This window comes from Berghia stephanieae, chromosome 1 (assembly GCF_034508935.2).
Source record: "Berghia stephanieae isolate SIO BIC M18660-M18661 chromosome 1, UCSD_Bste_1.3, whole genome shotgun sequence".
Lineage (NCBI taxonomy): Eukaryota > Metazoa > Mollusca > Gastropoda > Nudibranchia > Aeolidiidae > Berghia > Berghia stephanieae.
The window spans coordinates 83,415,417-83,436,375 of NC_088360.1; the positions used below are offsets into that span (position 1 = coordinate 83,415,417).

Consider the following 20,959-nt stretch of genomic DNA (forward strand, 5'->3'; position numbering starts at 1 on the left):
CTAAATAAGATAGATGTCGAATGTCAGGCAAACGTCTAGTAGCGCGTCTTTGTACGTTCTCAATGTTGACAGACTGTCGCGTAAATAATAATAATAATACTAATAATAATAATTATTATTATTATAATAATAATAATAATAATAATAATAATAATAATAATAATAATAACAATAATAATATAATAATAATAATAATAATAATAATAATAATAATAATAATAATAATAACAATAATAATAATAATAATAATAATAATGATAATGATGATGATAATAATGATGATAATAATAATAATAAATAATAATAATAATAATAATAATAATAATAATAATAATAATAATAATAATAATAATATAATAATAATAATAATAATAATAATAATAATAATAACATAATAATAATAATAATAATAATAATAATGATAATAATGATGATAATAATGATGATAATAATAATATATAATAATAATAATAATAATAATAATAATAATAATAATAATAATAATAATAATAATAATAATAATAATAATAATAATAATAATAATTGATTTCGATGTATGAAGTAACATGATATTGGATCTCAATTGCATTTTGTGTATTAAATATTCGATTCTCTTGAATGTATAAAGTGGGGCATGTCAAACGAATATAAATAGAGATAATTATACTAGATACAAATATTGACTATGACATTTATTTGTGTTTTAGATATAAGATTGTGTATAAAGTTGGACATGTCAAATGAGTGTAAATAGAGATAAGTATACTACTAATATTGACAATGACACTTAGTTGTGTATTAGATATGTAATACTCAATATTATCATGTTAACAATGAAAGTTATCTGAATTACTTTGATAAATTGTATCTATGTATGAACGTTTCACAGAGAATTTAAAGATTTTAAAAATCTAATAGTTTTTAAACGATACGATTGGATTAAAATTACAAAACTAATGTGAAAGCGTGTCAAAAAGAACCTGGGACTTCTTTAAAGTTGTGTTTATTCATTTGATGATTTTAAAAAGAACTTTTTGGACGACACCAAGCATGTATTCCACAGTCTAGTTATGTTGGAAAGGAAAATATTATGGTAAACCATTTTCGTTCGGCGTACGTATAGCTATCTATTACTCTCGGGAGAGTAGAAGGTGTTAAGGCTCTTTTCTATAATATATTTCTACCCCAGATGGGATTTAAAATCGAGATTTTACATTTAGATAAGCCTAAGATATCTTGAAATGGAGCTAAATAAATTCTTTGAAGCTATTCTTTGAATAGTCCGAAAGGGCCCAAACCATATAGATATTATCATATATTATATCGTGATTAACAGACTTGTTTTGACATTCACACTTTGACTACCTGGTTCACGAAGTAGGTAAAATGTACCAAACACCAATCTTCTCGCTGATAATTGAAATCGGTTCGAAATTTACGCAAACAAGTCAAGTTTTCACCGTCTAAGTGCTGTTAACAACCATTCCACAGGCCTATAGTTTTAAATTTTAAATTTGTGCGGCTATGTCGTCTTGTGGTATGACACTCGCTTTCGGATCGGAAGATCCTGGGTTCGAGTCTCGCTTGGCGGATAGTTGAGTCCTTGGAAAAGGCTCTTTTTCACATTCTCTCATTGTACGCAGGTGTAAAATGAGTACCTTGCCGTTAACAATATTGTCTCTGTCCAAAAAAATTGTAATATCGTCTGACAGTAGTCATCTCTCGTCTACGTTAGATGTTGCTGTTGGCCAGGGATTCCCTGTAAAACGTTGTGAGCACTTTTGGTGAATATTGCGCTATGGTTACTCGTATCTACCCACCTGTGCGGCTATGTGGTCTAGTAGTATTACACTCGCTTTCGGATCGGAAGGTCCTGAGTTCGAGCCTCGCTCGGCGCTTAGTTGAGTCCTTGGAAAGGGCTCTTTACTCACATTCTCTCACCGTACTCGGGTGTTAATTGAGTACCTGGCCGTTAACAGCGTTGTCTCTGTCCGAAAAATTGTAATATCACCTAACAGGCGTCATTTCATGTCCCTTCCTAAATGTTAAGTGTTGCTGTTGGCCAGGGACCCCTTGAAAAGCGCCTTAAGCACGTTAAGTGGATATGTTCTATATAAAAGCTCATTTTAAAAAAAAATCAATTTTAAGCTAAATTGAAAGAATATCAGTTAAAATAAATATTGGAGATTCTCACTTTTGCTCCTTTTAAACTAGATAATATAGGACTTTGACTCCTTTATTATGATCACTTATATTATATTATAGGTAAAAAATGTTTCATCTGCTTCATTCCGACACAATAACATATGAACACGATGGGTTACATACGCTATGTAGCAGCACAATTATAGTAATCACACTGATAAACAAGGTCATTAAAAATTTCTTGCGTTTCCATCCATATTTAAACCCGTGATCTTATTATTCTTACATGAGAAATCTACATGAGGATTGCATGTAAATGGAAGTTAGTTTTTATCAATTTTGTTGCATAAAAAAATCAAATCACAACCAATCGAGTTTAGACATCTCTCGTTTTCTCTCTCTCTCTCTCTCTCTCTCTCTCTCTCTCTCTCTCTCTCTCTCTCTCTCTCTCTCTCTCTCTCTCTCTCTCTTTCTCTCCCCCCCCTCTCTCTCTCTCTCTATCTATCTATCTATTTATCTTTATCTATCTATCTATCTATCTATCTATCTATTTATCTATCTATCTACCTATCTACCTACCTATCTACCTATCTATCTATCTATCTATCTATCTATCTATCTATCTATCTGTCTATCTATCTATCTATCTATCTACAAATCTATCTCTCTACCCCCGCACCCCCCCACCCTTCATCTCTTCTTCTTCTTCTTCTTCTTCTTCTTCTTCTTCTTCTTCTTCTTCTTCTTCTTCTCTCGTTCTTTCTTTCATTCTCCCTCTTGGTGACAAGCTATCACTGCCATTACAGTATACTCGAACCACACACGTTTATATTACAACGAGATTATAATTTAACTTTTTTTGTCAGACACTATCAACATTATCAGAGTTCAATACCATGTGTTCCTTGTTTGTTGGGAGTTTGTGATTACGTACAATAGCATTATTGTAAATATATTGCAGTCGTTGCAAAACGAAAAAAGAGAGATGCTTACACAGTACACACACACACACACACACACACACACACACACTTTGACAAACACACATACAAACATATACATACACATATACTCATATTATCATAATGGATTATTGTTGTCAATATTTTATTTTCTCCGAAACGGACAAACTAAAACCACGTTCAAATCAAATACCTAGACAGATACATAGATAATATTGTATACGCATTCAATTTTGGTACATTTCTCATTGAAAATGTATCAATGAACAGAGCAACCCCCCTTTCCCCCATTTTAACCGTTAACTGCTGGAAAGACAAGTATTTAAAAATTTGGTCAGAAAATCCGTCCTTCAAATATCGATTGACTTAATTGACCCTCATCTTGGCAAAAACTCTCAAACCTGGGACATTGCAAGACAAGGGTCATTTAAATCAAATGAAGGACGAGTTTTCGGCCCAAACTTTGGAATACGTGTCTTTCCAGAGTACGGCAGTTAACTGGTTAAAACCCGAAACAGAACTAGCTTTACATAAACTGGAGAATAATATACAATATAATGCATTACCCACTGCATAAAAACGTGTTATTTCATAAATGATTCTCTGTGCAAACTGGTAGCGTGAGTTGAGAGCACGAATCCGTGTAAAGAACAACGCCTGTTACGGGTAATAAAGCCATAAAAATGAAAACATATGACGCAGGGGGATACAGATAAATGCCATAACGTATTGAAACGAACGGATATTTTTTTTTCATGGAACGACAAGTGAAGTCAATCCCATTTTCCAATCTCTCATATTATACAATGAACTAGTTCACAGACTTACTCTAGAAAGACACGTGTTTAAAAATTTGGCCAGAAACTTCGCCCTTCAAATATCGATCGATTTAAATGACAATCGTCTTACAATAAACTTTTAAATCTGTGGCCTCGATATTTCAAGGACTAGTTTTCTGGCCAAATTTGTAAACACGTGAATTTAGAGGATTCAGTAGTCAACTGGTTAACTCACTCCAACCTGGAGCTTTTTGCTACTTTTCAAAATTGGAAAAACATGTATTAGAAATGAGCATGTGCATAAATAGTTTCATTCAACTATCATTAACATGTAAAAACTAAAAACATTGGCTTTGATACTACGCCTATAATTTGTCTCAGAAAATGTAATAAATAGGTATGGGGTAAAAGTAACCCCGGGTATGCTACGGATATAGTCGGTGTTAGGATTGAGTGAGTTAATAATATCCTCCGATAAGTCCATTCTTTATATATTATGAGATCAGACTTAAGTTTGAGTTTTTTAATTGTATTTTCAAATCTCTATCCCGGATACTACGTAGCAGTTGATCACTTGCATAGGAATCGAATGGTTGAAAGTTTGAATCCCAAAGCTAGGAAAGCGGGGTTTGTTTTTGGGGTTTGTTTGTTTGTTTGTTTGTTTGTTTTTTTGGTTTTTTTTTGTTTTGTTTTTACTTACTTGAAGCCTTTAGGATATTAAGGAAGGCCATTCCAAGACTGGTTTCAAATAAGAATTGTGGTTTTTGATGTAACGTTATTTTTTTTGGAATGTGACATGACCAATTGATTAAAACGTTGCATTATCATCTAGGGGGATTCAGGTTCAAGCCCGCTTTCGGCACCTCTATTTTTCTGAGAACAGAAAACTTTACTCACCGTTTACTTTACAGTCGCTGACTCTTGAATTATTACAATTAATTGTAATTGTAGCACGTCTGACAGGTAATCAGAAGGTCTGAGGTTCGATACTCAGTCGAGGTAGGCTGATTTTTTGAAATGGTGTTTTTCCTTTATTTTTCGTTCTTGACTGGCACCTTTCATGCACACTTGTTCAGCATTTTATCTTATACCGGTGCCTGCTTCCTAACATCTTTATTTAAAGGTGGAAAAACCCAAATAATTGACTGAAACTGCCTGGATGTATCTGTTGCCTTGGAAAAAATGTTTATGCAAATGTATGTGTGTGTGTGTGTGTGTGTGTGTGTGTGTGTGTTTGGTTTTTCTTTATCTGCTTTTTGTTGTTGTTGTTTTTTTTGTTTGTTTTTTGTTTTTTGTTATCGTTGTTCTTTTTTTGTTTTTTGTTTTTTTTATGGTTGGAACTCTCATTCATTACTATTTCTATACATAAACCAATTATAAGGTAATTTATATTATGATTGACCCACATAACAGAGTGCAGTCATGAATTCTACCCGCCTTTCCTTCATCAAGAGGAAAAGAAACATAAATTATGGGCGTTGATGCCTCCAAGGTGAAAACTTATTAACCAAATTGCCGCAGAGTTGTAACTCATGCGTGTAACCTGTAGTACGTAATCACCCCTCCCCATCTCCCCTCCCCCTCCCTCCCTCCCTCTCTCTCTCTCTCTCTCTCTCTCTCTCTCTCTCTCTCTCTCCTTCTATCTCTTTCTCTTTTCCATTCTCTCTCTTTATCGCCTCCCCCCCCCCCCGTTCCCTTTCTCTCTCTCTCTCTCTCTCTCTCTCTCTCTCTCTCTCTCTCTCTCCTTATATCTCATTCTCTCTTCCATTATCTTTATCGCCCCTCCCCGTTCTCTCTCTCTCTCTTCTCTCTCTCTCTCTCTCTCTCTCGTTCTCGTCATCTGTCTCCATGCCTCATGCTCAGTCTCTCTCTCTCTCTCTCTCTCTCTCTCTCTCTCTCTCTCTCTCTCTCTCTCTCTCTCTCTCTCTCTCACTCACTTCGTCTTGCTGTGCGACTTGTGGTCTAATTTTGTGATACTTGGTTTCTGATCTGAAGGTCTCTGGTATGATTCCCGTTGTGGAGTGTCTTTAAGAAAGGCTCCTCTCTCACACATTCTTTCACTGTACTCATGTGTAAACGAGTGCCCGTCTGGCGACAACGTTGTCTCTATTGGGGGAAAATGTAATAGCGAATTACAGGCGTCATGCACATGACAAGTTTTGCTGTCAGTTTTGAACCCCCTTCTCTTTCGCGTTCCCTATCTATTTATCTCTCTCTCTCTCTCTCTCTCTCTCTCTCTCTCTCTCTCTCCCTCTCTCTCTCTCTCTCTCTCTCTCTCTCTTTCTTTCTTTCTTTCTTTCTTTCTCTCTCTAGTTCCTTCCGTTTCTCCCTTCCTCCTATCCCTTTCACATTGAAAAATCTCATTTAGATTCTGAAAAGGAGCATGAAATAAAATATTTATCTATATGCAAATTGAAGTCCTTAAAATCTATAAGTATGAATGAGTGTTAAAAAGAAAAATGTTATCCCCACAATTTTGTAAAGCCAGAGGATTTTTTATTTGACATGTCATTAGCCAGTTAATTGCCTTACTCTGAAAAAACATGTGTTTAAAATTTTGGCCAGAAAACTCGTCCTTCAAATATCGATCGATTAAAATGACTCTCATCTTGGCAAAAACTCTCAGGGAGTCTATTTGAAGGAAGAGTTTTCTGGCCAAGTTTTTAAATACAAGTTTTTCTACAGTTAACTGGTGTAGGGAGAAAATATTGGCCGTGTTTTGCTGACAACACGCCTTTAAAAGACTTTGGCCATAAATCTTTTACGCCATAAAATCTGGTTGTGCCTAAATGAGTCAATAAGGATAGAGAGAAAACTATTATAGTGATGAGTGTGGCTCATATAAAACGGGCAACACAAGACAAAATAACGTGTCAGACCTTGGGCCTTTGACTGGAAACAAAAATCAAGATTTGTGTCTCGATTATCTGTCTCCTGACGAAGGCCAAGGGCAGAAACGTTCTACTTCATACCACATAAAATATCGATCGATTAAAATGGCCCACAACTTGTCTAAAATTCTTGAACCTAATACGTCAAAGAAGAAATCCCTAATTTAAGATACATTTTCTGGTTGATTTAATCGACCGATATGATTTTATAGAAGGAACGAAATCGACGTCACTCAGCTCTTCGTTATTGTTTCAGACATTCATTTTGGTGATTACTTCTAAGTAAAATACATCAATCAGACTATAAACGTTTAGGGTTACACATAATTTTGTGTGTTGGTACGTTATATTTGGCTGGCGGATGTTGTGAGTATTTTACTTAAACGTGTAACATCAATGAAATAAAAGTTTTCTAACCAAAGTGTCAAAAGGCATTTTGTCGGTGTAAGACGGAGAGTTTAAACTTTAAAAAAAACGTTCCTTGTATGAATTATCTGCTGTTGAATGGAATGCAAAATTTGAATGGAGACGACTTCTGATTAGTTACCCCAGTTTATGTTTACGTCAAAGTCAAGCAGTTCTCAATGGTGTCAGTAACTAGATGGGTGACAACGCGTACAAACTTACCCATACTCTGCCATTCTCTGGAAAAACAAACAAACAAGTATTTAATATTTTGGCCAGAAAACTCGTCCCTTAAATATCTATCGAATAAAGTGACCCCAATCTGTACGAATTGTGTGTGTGTGTGTGTGTGTGTGTATATATATATATATATATATATATATGTGTATATATATATATATATGTACGTGTGTGTCTGCGTGCGTGGGTGCGTGTGTGTCTGTGTGTGTGTGTGTGTGTGTGTTTGCATAATGGTTTCCTGGTAAGTTAACCAAATCCTTGTTCAAAATGCGGGATAACCCATTTGCTCTTAAAACCGATCAATTTTGTATTAATGGTGAATTGATGCTTTGTTTCATCTTTTAATATTTACTAAAGGCCATCGGCATTTCTATGATAAACGCATTCATTTCAAGCACTAGCGTAATTCTATGGTCTTGAGTAAATCTCTCAACGCATATGAGTCTATTTTATTTGCGCTAAAATATCCTGGATGTAAGCAATATGCAGGGTCAGGTATCGCAAAAGTACAAGTGATAGAGGTCGCTCATAGTAATATAGGTCACTTGTGTTTTAAATATGAATATCTTTCCTTAGACAGGCGAAATACACAAAGCAATACGCAGCGCATTGATTGTGATGAGACCGTGGAAATGAGCTTAATAATTATAAATATATATAGTATATTTTAATGATTTTTGCTTCATAGTTTTTAAAAACTTGAGCATTTATAAGCGCAATATCTACTGAACATGCTCAATGCGCTGTACAAAGGGACTCTGACCAACTGCGTGTAACGTAACGTGTAGAACGAGATATGACATCTGTTAGGCGATATTACAATTTTTCCGACAGAAAACACTATTAAAAGCCAGGTATTCATTTTACACCTTAGTAAGGTGAGAGAATGTGAGTGCAGGGCCTTTTCCAAGGACTCGACTATGCGTCGAGCGAGGGTCGATCCCAGGACCTTCCGATCCCAAAGCGAGTGGCATACCAGAAAACCACTAGTCTTTTGATTCATCTATAATACTAATATAATTCTCCATTATTATCACTCATTACACATATATTATCGATTCACAATTATAAAATGTCTGACTCTTAAAGACACCTGGCAAGAATCTGTAAGAGAGGAAAAAACTACATGATTAAAACATACAACATTAAGACATCCCATGCATTTCAAACGAACGAATTACAGAACGCATTCCCAAAACGAAACAAAATGGTGTCTATCTCCAACAAAATCTCTGGCATGTGATGCAGGTCGGTTGTTATCTCTCATTGGATGTCAGAGTTGCTGTTTTCTTAGAGATAAAATATTTCCTTCCTGCCTGTAATATGTTGAGTTACAAATTCAAGGCGGGCCCTCGCGAAGGCATTTTTATAGCGATAAAACTCTATATTCATATTATGTTTAGCGATAAGAGAGCAACATCTTAAAGATGGATTATTGGGTATAATGAGGAGACACTCGCCCTTGATGCAATTCACATCTCCAAACAACAACAAAACACGGGGAAGATGCTTTTTTCGGTGCGAATTATTTATCAGCATAAGGTACATAATAAAATAATAAACGTTAAAAGCCACAGTGTGTCTGTGTGCGTGCGTGCCTCTGTGTGTGTGTGTGTGTGTGTGTGTGTGTGTGTGTGTGTGTGTGTTTGTGTGTGTGTGTAACGATTTCCTGGTAAGTTTACCAAATCCTTTTTCATAATGCACACATTGAAGAGCGTTCGAGTCCTCGTTACAACGAACTTAATTTTACTTCACTCCTCCAACTTTTCAGAAATTACTCTGTTTTTAAGGTGGTCTTAGTGAGCCAATGCTTCCATGGAGCTGGGGTTTGGCGTTTTCAATTTTTTTGTTGTTGTTGAAAATATCAAATTGAGAAATTAGAGTACAGACACTGATGTAAGATAAAGATTTGACTGGTAATCAGATAGGAAATGCTTTCCTCTTATTATATAAATCTAATTGAAGATAGACATGGTTGGACAAGAATTCCCTTGGATGGATTATCATGCCAATACCCGTGGTATTACCTTGCATTCATTTATTCTTGTTTGACGTAGTTTAAAGGTTGCTTTAAAAAAAAACAATCATAAAAAAGAGAATTAGGTTTGCTCCTAATAGAATTCATCTATTATCCATAGGAAAGAGATTTATCCTTTTTCTACAATTTTAGGAAAGATCATGGATGGATAAGCATTATGATATCTAGTTCTGTCGTCGCTATGAAAATACAACGTATATTACGAACACTTAATAAAATTTTGATTTATTTTGTGATTTTATTTGAAACGCAAAAACCCACCAACAGCACTCAACGACAGATATCTATCGCTTTTGATTTTTGTAGGGACAATTTTTTGATTGAAAACATATAGCATACTTTACAGAGAATTCGAGCAGTCAAAGATTTACGACCTCGACCAGTATAGTTATCCTTCCGTCAATAAAAAAGGTTCTGCATCAACGCTGAATTGTTATCTGAAACGCACAATAGGACATTGTATAATAGCTGGTACTAGGAAAGAACGCTTAACAAGGAGCTTGTACTGACTGAAATGGAATCTTGGCTCCGTATGGCTTGCTGGGGTGAAATATGTGACCACCCGTTTCAAAACGTTATTATATCGGGATGAATAAGTTGTATGAAATTCAAGTTATAGCCACAAACATAGAACTTGGAGTTTAATTCTCTTCGTTATAGTGGAGAATAAATAATAGTTTTTGCATTGGTAAACTCCGAAATTCGGATTTCTCATTATTTTATTTCTAAATCCTTTTCGGGGTACAATTTCTCCCGACGTAATAAAGTTTTGAATCGAATGGTCACATATGTATTGTTGTGAAGTGCATTAAACATTGAAAAACCGTTGAAATGCACTACATGAATGTTTGTGTGTATTTGTGATTTTATTTATTATTAAGTGTTGTTTTGTGGATTTTAATTCAATGTATGTTTCTTTAAATGTTGTTTTCTTTTGTTTTGACAGAAATGTAAGTGTAGATATCTACTCCGTGATTTTTCTATCTTGAAGTTTCGTCCATTTATCATCATACTTTAACCGCGTGAAAGTCACTTCTTAAGAATGCACACTAACGCATTAATTAACGGTGTTGTTGCGTCTATATCGCTAATTAACTGTTTGTCCTTAAATAGGCCAGCTTATGGCAGAGAGGTAATATGACTCGAGACAAGGAGATTTTCAAGGCTACGATACCAGAAACAGAGGCGTCTAACAGAAGTGTTAGGGATTTGGTTGCAAATAACAATGGAAGGCCATCTGGCAAGGCAGTGAAGGTAGTAAACTGACGTAATAAGTGAGCAATTTTACACCCAGGGAAACTGCCCACTTAGGATATCTGACTTTAAAAGATTGGCTTTTATTATCCTAGTTGTTCAAGTTAATAGAGAATTGGATTGCCACGCAAATGAATCTGGTTCGATCCTCCTCCACCCTCCGTCGTCTCTTCAACAGTCGAAGTACTTTTTTCACCCCGGCTCCTTAGACATAAAAAGCATTTTGGACTATTTTTGATTGCACTGTCGAGTTATTTTTTGTTATTCCCAGCTTTCTTTGTGTGTGTAAATCAAACAATCAATCTAACTTCTAGGGGGAAAATATCTACAACCCTTTATATTTTGGCTCGATTGGAGATGACAAATAATTGCTAATTAGTTTGATTAATTTGTCATATTATATAAATACAGGCAAGCTGAACCTTTCTCATAGGCCGTGTACACAACTCTGGCGAAGGGAAATTTCTTACTTAAAAGAAGAACATTCGTTATAACACTAAAATGCCTAAAATAATGGATGGATTACTAAACTACTAGAATATTGCTAATGGACCTAAACTCATTCAAAAGTACAATATAATACTAAACAAATGCTTAGGTTAAAAACAAAAAATATTGAAAATGAAAGAGTTGGAATTGGTGATTATGGCCAATGGGATGAATGAGTTGTGTCCCTTTTATCTTCCCAATTTTAATCCTTTCATTATGGATAGATAATTTCCATTTCATCTTGTATGGTCTGTCATTTCTTTTTGTGAAGATCTCTGATCAATGAGTCCCTCGGAACCATGAGGCCCATCCATCCCAGTTCATCCAGATTAAAAAATGACTACGTCTCTGGGTTAGGCGACTTGTACTGTATAAAATGAAAACAAAATAGCTCCATATTGCCTGCTCGGGTAAAATATGAAGCACCGTAAAGCGTATTCAACTTGCTAGTACTTTGGCGATGCATAACATAAATGTTTATATTTATTTTGTTATTTCATGATTCAAACTAAGATGAAGACATTAAAACAAGAAGCGATGGTATTCGTTCAATTACATCGTGAAAACTTGTTAACTGAGGCAGACAACAAGAAAGAAAAATAAACTCAAACCTTTTGATAAAAAAAAAACAATGTTTATAAACGCCTTTAAATCACGTCTACGCTGTGTTATCGTACTCTGACAAAATATTTTTTTTAATTTGGCCATAAGTATCCATCAATTAAAATGGCCCTCAACTTGATAAAAAAAAAAACTGGGAACTGATACTTCAAAGGTTGAAAATTTGTGACAAGTAGTTAAGCGTCATTTTAATCGATTGATGTTAAAGTAATTGTTTTCTAACCAATTTAAAAACACGAGTTTTGTCAAAATTCGCCAATGTGGCAGGTTGAAGGTAAAAATATTGGCACGGCTTTCCTTTCAATTAATTTTCAGTGCTGAAGGAGTGACGGTCAGTGTTTTGTTGACTATCAATCAATAACGGATTTATTTCCTGTTTTTGGAAGCGACGTGAGAAAAGAATAGACTTAAATTACAATCAGATAAGCAAAGAACGATTGAAAATCATAAATCCTTCTTGAATAAGAAACGTTTGGTGCAAAAGTTGTAACCTACGTATACTTATTTGCAGGTCTGATATCCCAAATTAATATATCCCTCCCCATTGATATTAACGATTGATGGTATTAACTTTAGAAAAACAATATGTAATATGAAATTGTCAAGTGTTAAATTTTACTAAAATATGGCGGACGACATATTAACCACTTCTACTGCCATATTTTGGAAAAACTCGTATTTAAAAATTTGGCCAAAAACTCGTCCTTCAAATATCGATCGATTTAAATGACCCTCATTTTAGCAAAAACTCTCAAACTTAGAACATTCCGAAATCCCAGGTTTGAGAGTTTTTGCCAAGATGAGGGTCATTTAAATTTATATATATATATATGAAGGACGAGTTTTCTGGCCAAATTTTACACACGTATCTTTCCAAAGTACGGCAGTTCGCTGGTTAAGTACTCTAACAACGTACGTCAAACATAATTGCTCTCTTCATGCAAAAAATATAGGCTTATTTTTATTTCCGTACAAATTAATAATTGAGTCATTTCGCCCAGTTATATCATTTTCTTTTACTTTTATTGATTTAGCAGGAATGCGTGGCACGCGCACAGGACACTTGAGTTTGGTAACGTGGAGTGTCTCGTGGTCGAGTACCAGGTTGGATGTTGCCATTATTTTATCTAAAATTAGGAACAACTCGAGCATTTATATAGTGCAATATCCAGTTAACGTGCTCAAAGCGTTTTGCAAGGGCTCCATAACCAACAGCAACAATTAACAAATTATAGTATGAGACATGACGCCTCTTAGGCAATATTACATTTTTTTTCCGACAAAGACAATACTATTTGCGGTCAGGTACTCATTTAATACACGATTACGGTGAGGGAATGTGGGTTGGGAGCCTTTTCAAAGGATCAACTATGCGCCGCACAGAGAGGGACTCGAACCCAGGACCTTCCGAACCGAAGACGAGTGTCATACAACTAGACCACATAGCCGCAATGTGGCATGAGCATGAGCTAAATGATAATTTCATTTATAACCATATGTGTATACGTTTTTTCGTAATTTCTTTTCTCTTGAATTTTTTTTTAATTGGCACACTTGCAATCTACAAGTATCGCAACGCAAAACAATTTTCTTTAACGATTGCCTCCACTTTTCTGCTGAAGGTTGAACGCCTCCAAGCACATATAAAAAAGAAAAATGCTGAAAAGAAAATGAAAAAATGTGAATTTTTGTGGTCGACTTTCAAAATGATAGAGCTAATCATAGCAAAACCTTTTTTTTTTAATTGGGGGTCTCGTAATCATCGGCTGTTTGCGCTTGATATTCACTCAGAACTTGACTACTTATTATATCCTTCATCGTGCAACCCGTGTGAGACCAACCGTCTCAAAACGGTATTATGTTAAGGTAAATTTGATTTTTTAAATTGAATTTATAACTAGATATGAAACTTAAGTGGGTGTGTATATGTTTTATTGAGGAGAGTTGGTATAGTTTTTTTAAGTTGTGGTTATATGTTTTTAATAGGACAGTTGGTATAGTTGTTTAAGTTGTGGTTATATGTTTTTAATAGGACAGTTGGTATAGTTGTTTAAGTTGTGGTTATATGTTTTAATCAGGACAGTTGGTATAAGTTTTTAAGTGCTGAACAAAGAATTTTTCTTTTTTTTCTGATCACAATAACTGTAAAATAACTTTCCAGCTTCCAGTTCACGCCAACGTGATATTGACGTTCTCTGATAAAAACAACATATTATTAAATTTTGCCAGAAAACTCGTCCATCAAATATCACTCGATTAAAATGACGTTATTGATATTGTCAACAACAAAAAAAACAAAATCTCTCAAGATTCCCTTGAAGTCTTCTTTGAAGTCCCAGGGTTGAGAATTTTTGACAAGATGAGACTCATTTTATTCGATCGATATTTGAAGAACGAACGTATTTTCTGGCCAAAATTTTTAATGTGATTATATTGTCAGCATTCTCCTCCTCCTCCTCCTCCTCCCCCTCCTCCTCCTCCTCATCCGCATCATCCTCCTCTTCCTCCTCTCCTTCCTCCTCCTCCTCCTCTTCTTCATCCTCCTTCTCCTCCTCCTCCTCTCTTCATCATTATCATCATCATCACAGCCATTATTGTCATAGGGGTAAGCATAATATTGCCTGCATGATAACAAAAGGATTCACCTGACGACCTTAGCTGCTCTTCAACCGATCCCAGGTCGGATGATAAAACGAAGGAAATTATCTTCCGATGCTGTTATTATTGTGCAGTTGAGCAGATTGTTCTTATTGCAGGAGTCGACTTTTAGATGAGGGTCATAAACATAATCTGTAATTAATTTCATTCGAGCGAAATATTAATTTTGACATCAGCACCTCATTATGATATATGCACATAATATTTACATAAAGTTACAACTTTACTTCCTCGGGAAGCTAAGCTCAGCACACGAATGACTATCAAACAGAGTTTCTTAATTCGTCATACCGCCTAAGTCTTGTCACGTCTATGAGAAATTAGGGAGCAGGCACTGGTGAAAGATAAAGATCTAAAAAGTGTGTATGAAACAGTGCCAGACAAATCAAGAGAGAAAAATACAAGAAAATAAAGCATCGCCAAAATCCAATCTTCCTCGGCGTATTCTTAGGCATTAAAATCGTCTGAACTATCGGGTAACCTCTGTAAAGGTTTGTAAAGCGTTTTGAGCATATTTTGTGGATAATGATCTATATTAAAGTTCTAGTTTTTTGGGGGTAGCACGTCCGACCCTTAATCAGGAGGTCTGAGGTTCGATCCCCAGTCGAAGAAGACTGATTTTTTTTTTTTTTTTGGGGGGGGGGGGGAATAGTATTATTTTCTTTCTTGCTTTGTCTGGCACTGTTTCATACACACTTTTTCAGATCTTGTGTGACTTCTATATCACACCACACATTTATTGTGCACTAGTTCCAAATGTTTTCATTGGTTTGTATGAGTTTTTTGGACGCTCACTGGACTTAAATGCCTTTTAAGCGTCTTCAATTTACATACAACCACCCAATCATCCGGCTTCAGATTTCAGATCCATCTTTACGTCAAAAATCCAACCATTACACAGTTGGGCGGAATACAAAACAAGTGGTTATTTCACAATGTTTTTTTTTCAAAACTTATAACATTCACCTTATATAATATATATATATATATATATATATATATATATATATATATATATATATATATATATATCTCCCTCTCTCTCTCTCTCTCTCTCTCTCTCTTCTCTCTCTCTCTCTCTCCTCTCTCTCCTCCCCCCCCCTCTCTCTCTTTCTCTTTCCTCTCTCTCTATTTATATCTACATATCTATTTCTCTCTCTCTCTCTCTCTCTCTCTCTCTCTCTCTTTATCTCTCTATTTATTTATATCTATATATCTATCTCTCTCTCTCTTTCTGTCTCCCCCCCCCCTCCTCCTCCTCTCTCACTCTCTCTCTCTCTCTTCAAAAGTATCCAAGACATGTTGCATAAATTACATAAAGTCTGTGTTTCATGTTCAACCATTTAATATTATAAAATATATACGATCTTCAATAAAGATGTCATTAAAAAAAAAAAAAACAACCATCGCATCCATGTAACGTTGTCAAAGTCTTTTATTAAGCGGAATCGCCATCGGATCCTTAATACTGACCAGTTCTTCCAAATTTTCCCTCTGGCTATCGCGATATCTATCCATTCGTCATCCAACAATTCACCAAAACAACCATTTCTCAACTAAGACATTCACCCTGCTATCTATCGATTCGTCCTTTACCCACCCAATTCAATCATCAATCCATTTATCTATCCATCCATCCATCCATCCTACCATTCAAATATCCCTATCACTCTAAATCTATCCAGCCATCTATACAAACCATACCTATTTCATTGGGCAGCGTGGCTCAGCGGTACGGTCTTTGCTTCGTACCCGAAAGGTACCGAGTTCGATCACCCGCCACTGCGCTGTGTAACCTTGAGCCCTAGCTCAATTGCGGTGCTGCACTGCGGCTGACGCCTGGGTTATTCCGGTCTTCCCTTGGAATAGACACTAGAGACAAATTTCCCCTATGGGATGCATAAAGGGAATTTTATTTTTTATTTATTTATTTATTTTTAAAATTATTTATTGAAATAATTGAGTCAAATACTACCCCTCCACTCTACTAATTCTCACTAACAACCCAATCCAACCTCGTAGATCTATACCTCCATAGTTTCACCACACACCTTTTTTCACGCTTGTCCAGAAAATTTTTATTTTATTATTATTCGATAGTTAATGACCCTTTGCTTGTCTCGAGTTTGAGACTTTTCGATAGGTTTGGGGTCATTTTAAACTATAGATAAATGAAGGTAAATTTTATATTTAAAATGTTAAAACAAATTTTTATTGCTTTATTAATTAATGGTCAGTGTGTAGCAGATTAAACTATACCGATTTCATAACATGATCAATAAAAACCACCAGCAGCATGCATGGAAAAAAATTTTATGGGCTAACAATATATCGCAATCACCATGGCTGCTAAAAAAAATATAAATCTATTCATTTTCTGTTGTTCTGTTTTCTTCCACAGATCAAAAAGATATTACATAAGCATTCGCCAAAGACGTTGTCAGTAATCATCTTTACTTGATTCAGGCATAGACTTGGCGTAAGTCGTAGATCACACATACGCATTAATTAATCAATAGTGGCGTAATTATGGTCAATTCATTGGAATATTGAGACAAATTGATCACTTCCTGTGAAATCACTCAACATAAAGATGTAGTCGGAACCAGCAATTAAACGATTTGTTAATTTCACGAGGATTAAATTATAAAAATAGTAATTTGATTGAAAAAAAAGGAGATCTTATTATTCTCAGTATATGAGGATACATCAACCCTTCTGTTAATTCAAAACGTTCTGTGGAATGTACATTCAGTCATGACGACTTTCTTCGGAGCCATGAAGAGCCAGGTTTTTGGTAGGCTCATCACCTTACCACTCATCCTTAATTTTTTCGTACTGCTGGACGCTACAGTCCCTACCAAAGCTAATTTCAATTTCCCTGTTTGTGGAGTGTGCGACGAGTCGAAATGTCCGGAGCTGCATTATTGCGAGGGGAAAGCCATCAAGGACCATTGTCAGTGCTGCATGGTGTGTTCAGACAACAGCTTCCAGCCACACATCTCACTATCCACCCAACCAAAATCAAGTGAGTAAACATAACGTTTATCTCATTTTTAATTTTTTTTTTTTTTTTTTTTGGGGGGGGGGGGGGGGGGGGTGATGTGACGTTTAGTTAACCCACACATTTTGCACCTCGGTTATTAAACTGAATGTCGTATAATTGAGTGACTCCTTAGTTATTTAGTTATTTTTCTTTAACTTCTCAAAATTCGTCGCCGTTATCATCATCATCATATCATCATCATCATCATCATCATCATCATCATCATCATCATCATCATCATCATCATCATCATCATCATACCAGTATGGGTCACATTTCTTGGGGGGGGGGATGCTTTATTATTATGTAATGTTATTTCATACCCGAAACTTGAACGGAAAATCCCAACAAATAATCGAATACAAACAAATAAATGAAATCCCATTTCTAACGGAATGAAGTGGCCGTCGGGGAGAGAAATCTTGTTAGGGCAAATTGAGACGGGTAAAGTGTTTATTTGTCCCGTACTGTCCGGATTACCTATCAATCTCCTGAGGTACGGACTGTGAAAAGTAATAAACAAAAATGAATACAACAGCTTTAAAAAAAAAGAACAAATTGCCAAACATCGAACGTTCGCGTTCAAAACCCTTCTTCAGCTGTTGGGAGCCCGAAACGTTAGATTTTTGGTATTTTGTTCTGTTTTGAAACTGTTATATTCATTTTTGTTTATTACTTTTCACAGTCCTCAGCTTTTAGCAGCTTAGTATCACTTTGATATATAAAGTATAACTATTGAGAATCTACTAAAGATCTCGATGTGGTCGCCGGGCAGAGATTGAATATTTTTACCATTGATCGGGATGGCAGCAAATTGATGTGGTATCGCTTCATGTCGCCAGGAAATTTACCTCGCTCCGACATAAAAAATCTTTCTTTTTTTTAAAAAAAAAAAAAAAAAATCTTTTTTATCGATTGATAAAGATGTTTAGCAAAAACATGCCAAAAACTAAAAACTCTCAAACCAGAGAATTCTTTTTTGGCAAGTTGAATGTGATCTTAATCGATCGGGGGGGGGGGGGGGGGGGGGGAGGTTGTATTGAAAATTTCCGGCCAAAATGACAAAATATGTTTTGTCAGTATACACGATAAATGAGTCACCAATGTCATGTTGCAATTGCCAGAGACATTACTGTTTCTTGCAAACAACAACAAAAATTATTTCTTATTTATTTAATATATACTTCAAGTTGAGCTATTATAATATATTATAGCATCAGCTATATATATACCTATATTATGTACTTAACGCAAGTCGGACGAAACAAGGCGACGGTGAGGTGCTATTACAATTATCTCGACAGACGGCTCCAGCTGGTTACTAATCTTTTTACACAATGGACTCAACTTTGCACCTTACCTCTGTCCAAAAAGTAAATAAATAAATAAATTGTATTCATGTTGCCTCTTAGATATTCGGTGTTGCTATTGTCTTAGGACTTCATAAAAAGCTCTTACAGCACATTTAATGTCCATCTCGCTATATAAACGCTCCCTTTTTTCTCGTTTCTCCTCCCCTCCCCCCCCCCCCCCCCCCCCCCCCCCCCCCCCCCCCCCCCCCCCCCCCCCCCCGCGCCTCCCCTTTCTTGTCCATGGCAACCTTTTTGTTGAAAAAGTCAGAGGGCCTATAAATAGAAATATCTTATTTAGTAGCAAGAGTCAACTGAATCACCCAAAGCACTAGCATAATATATCTAATTAGGCATTTGTAGTACAAGAAATGTTTTCTGCAAGACAGACATGGACAAGAACCCTTAATTGCATCGTTCGCTGTTAATCAAATTACTCTCTTGTGAGCTTTACCAAAGCACGAGGTGACTCGATCTTTAATGCATTTGGTCAAGCGACAACGTAATTACTCAACCTTTTTTAAAGTTGATATTGAAAAATGGCAAGATTACATCTAGCTAAATATGTGTATGTATAAATGAATTTAAGTCTATATCTTTTAATTCAACCAAATCTTCAACCATCGCGTCAATTTGTTATTATGTCTGAATAAAGCACATAAGGAAAATTAAGCTTAAGTCAAAGTGATCAGAAGTCGGAACTTTCGAGAAAATTTCTTTATAGTTTAAAGACAAAACTATTTCTCCTCAATAAGGCCATTTTTTCAACTCAAATATTGTAAACTAAGCTTAACATTGATTTATATTTTTTATCCAATGTTTGCGTTGATATTCCGTGTATAATCCAGTTGTAATTGACGTGAAAACAACCATGGCAATCATTAAATTGATCAAATAATATAGTTCCTACATACATGAAACATTCCGACTCTTAAGTGAATAAGTGCCTGTGTGTAAGCTGTGTGAGCTGATGTTTAGGATCCTATAATGTAAAAATACAACAGGACATGAAATTCTTACATGATATATTTTGAGCAATACAAAGTCAATCGAATGTTTTGTGAGACATAAAGTCATTGAAATTAGTGGAGACATGGAATGTAATTATGAGCTCTTTTCACTCTATATCTTATAGATAGTATGCGCTTGACTAAGAAGCTCAAAACATTGCCATCCGGAAGTATAACGGACCAACACACAAAACCGTGTGTATCCATGAACGTTATATATAGTCAGAGTATTATAATACATGTTCAGTGAGTCATTACATTCACCTTCAAACGCGGATGGCAAAAAATAATAACAAAGACCTCAGTGACGTCATCTTCGAACTATCTATAGTCAGGTTAATACAGTTTAGTGAGCATTACTCATAAACGCGGATGGCAAAAAAACAATAACAAAGACCTGAGTGACGTCAACTAAGAACTATCTTCCGATCCAACAACAAATTTTCTCTTTGCCGTTTTGTGGGAGAGGAAATTGAATTATCCAAAAATATAATGAATAATCACTTTGAAAGGTAAAATTTGCGTCTGAATCCCGTATTCAAAAAAATATGTTTGCTGGTAATCAAATTTTACAGGTAATAGAAGCAAATTTCGTTCTTTCACTATCTTAACAACTTTATCACAACTTCAGCATAATGATAACTCTGCCACCCGCGGTAAAGTTTAACTCTTTCACAGGCCGAATGTCCTAATACTTCTCAATACACATCTTCATAATTACAACTGTGGACATAACCGTTTAATCAATAGAGTAATGACAATGATTGGCTTTAATGAACCCCCATTCGCATCGCTATAATTACTGTCTTTGTGAAAACGACGAGATATCATGTTGTCAAGTTAGCTTAGAATAAAATCCCGTTTTAAATGGGTTAAAACAAATCCTCAATGACTTATAAGAAAAACAGATTTGTTAGAATTGGGTTTGTGATCAAACTCATTACCTGGCATACAAATGCAAGCTTGAGCACAGGCGTGTCAGCTTTACGGTATTAAGGTCAAAATCGATTTTAAAGACTGATTTGATTTTTTCCCCTCTCTTTTTTTTTTTTTTTTTTTTTTTTTTTTAATT

General features: G+C 35.3%; 1 protein-coding gene across 1 annotated transcript in view; it reads left to right on the forward strand.

Annotated features, from left to right (window-relative positions):
* Window positions 1–20,959, forward strand: part of LOC144959335 (uncharacterized) — an 86,093-nt gene that overhangs the window by 15,040 nt on the left and 50,094 nt on the right. The window contains exon 2 of the mRNA XM_078891899.1: window positions 16,884–17,510. Within this exon, the coding sequence (XP_078748025.1) occupies window positions 17,240–17,510 (271 nt within the window). The 5' untranslated portion in view covers window positions 16,884–17,239. The remainder of the gene's footprint in view (window positions 1–16,883; window positions 17,511–20,959) is intronic.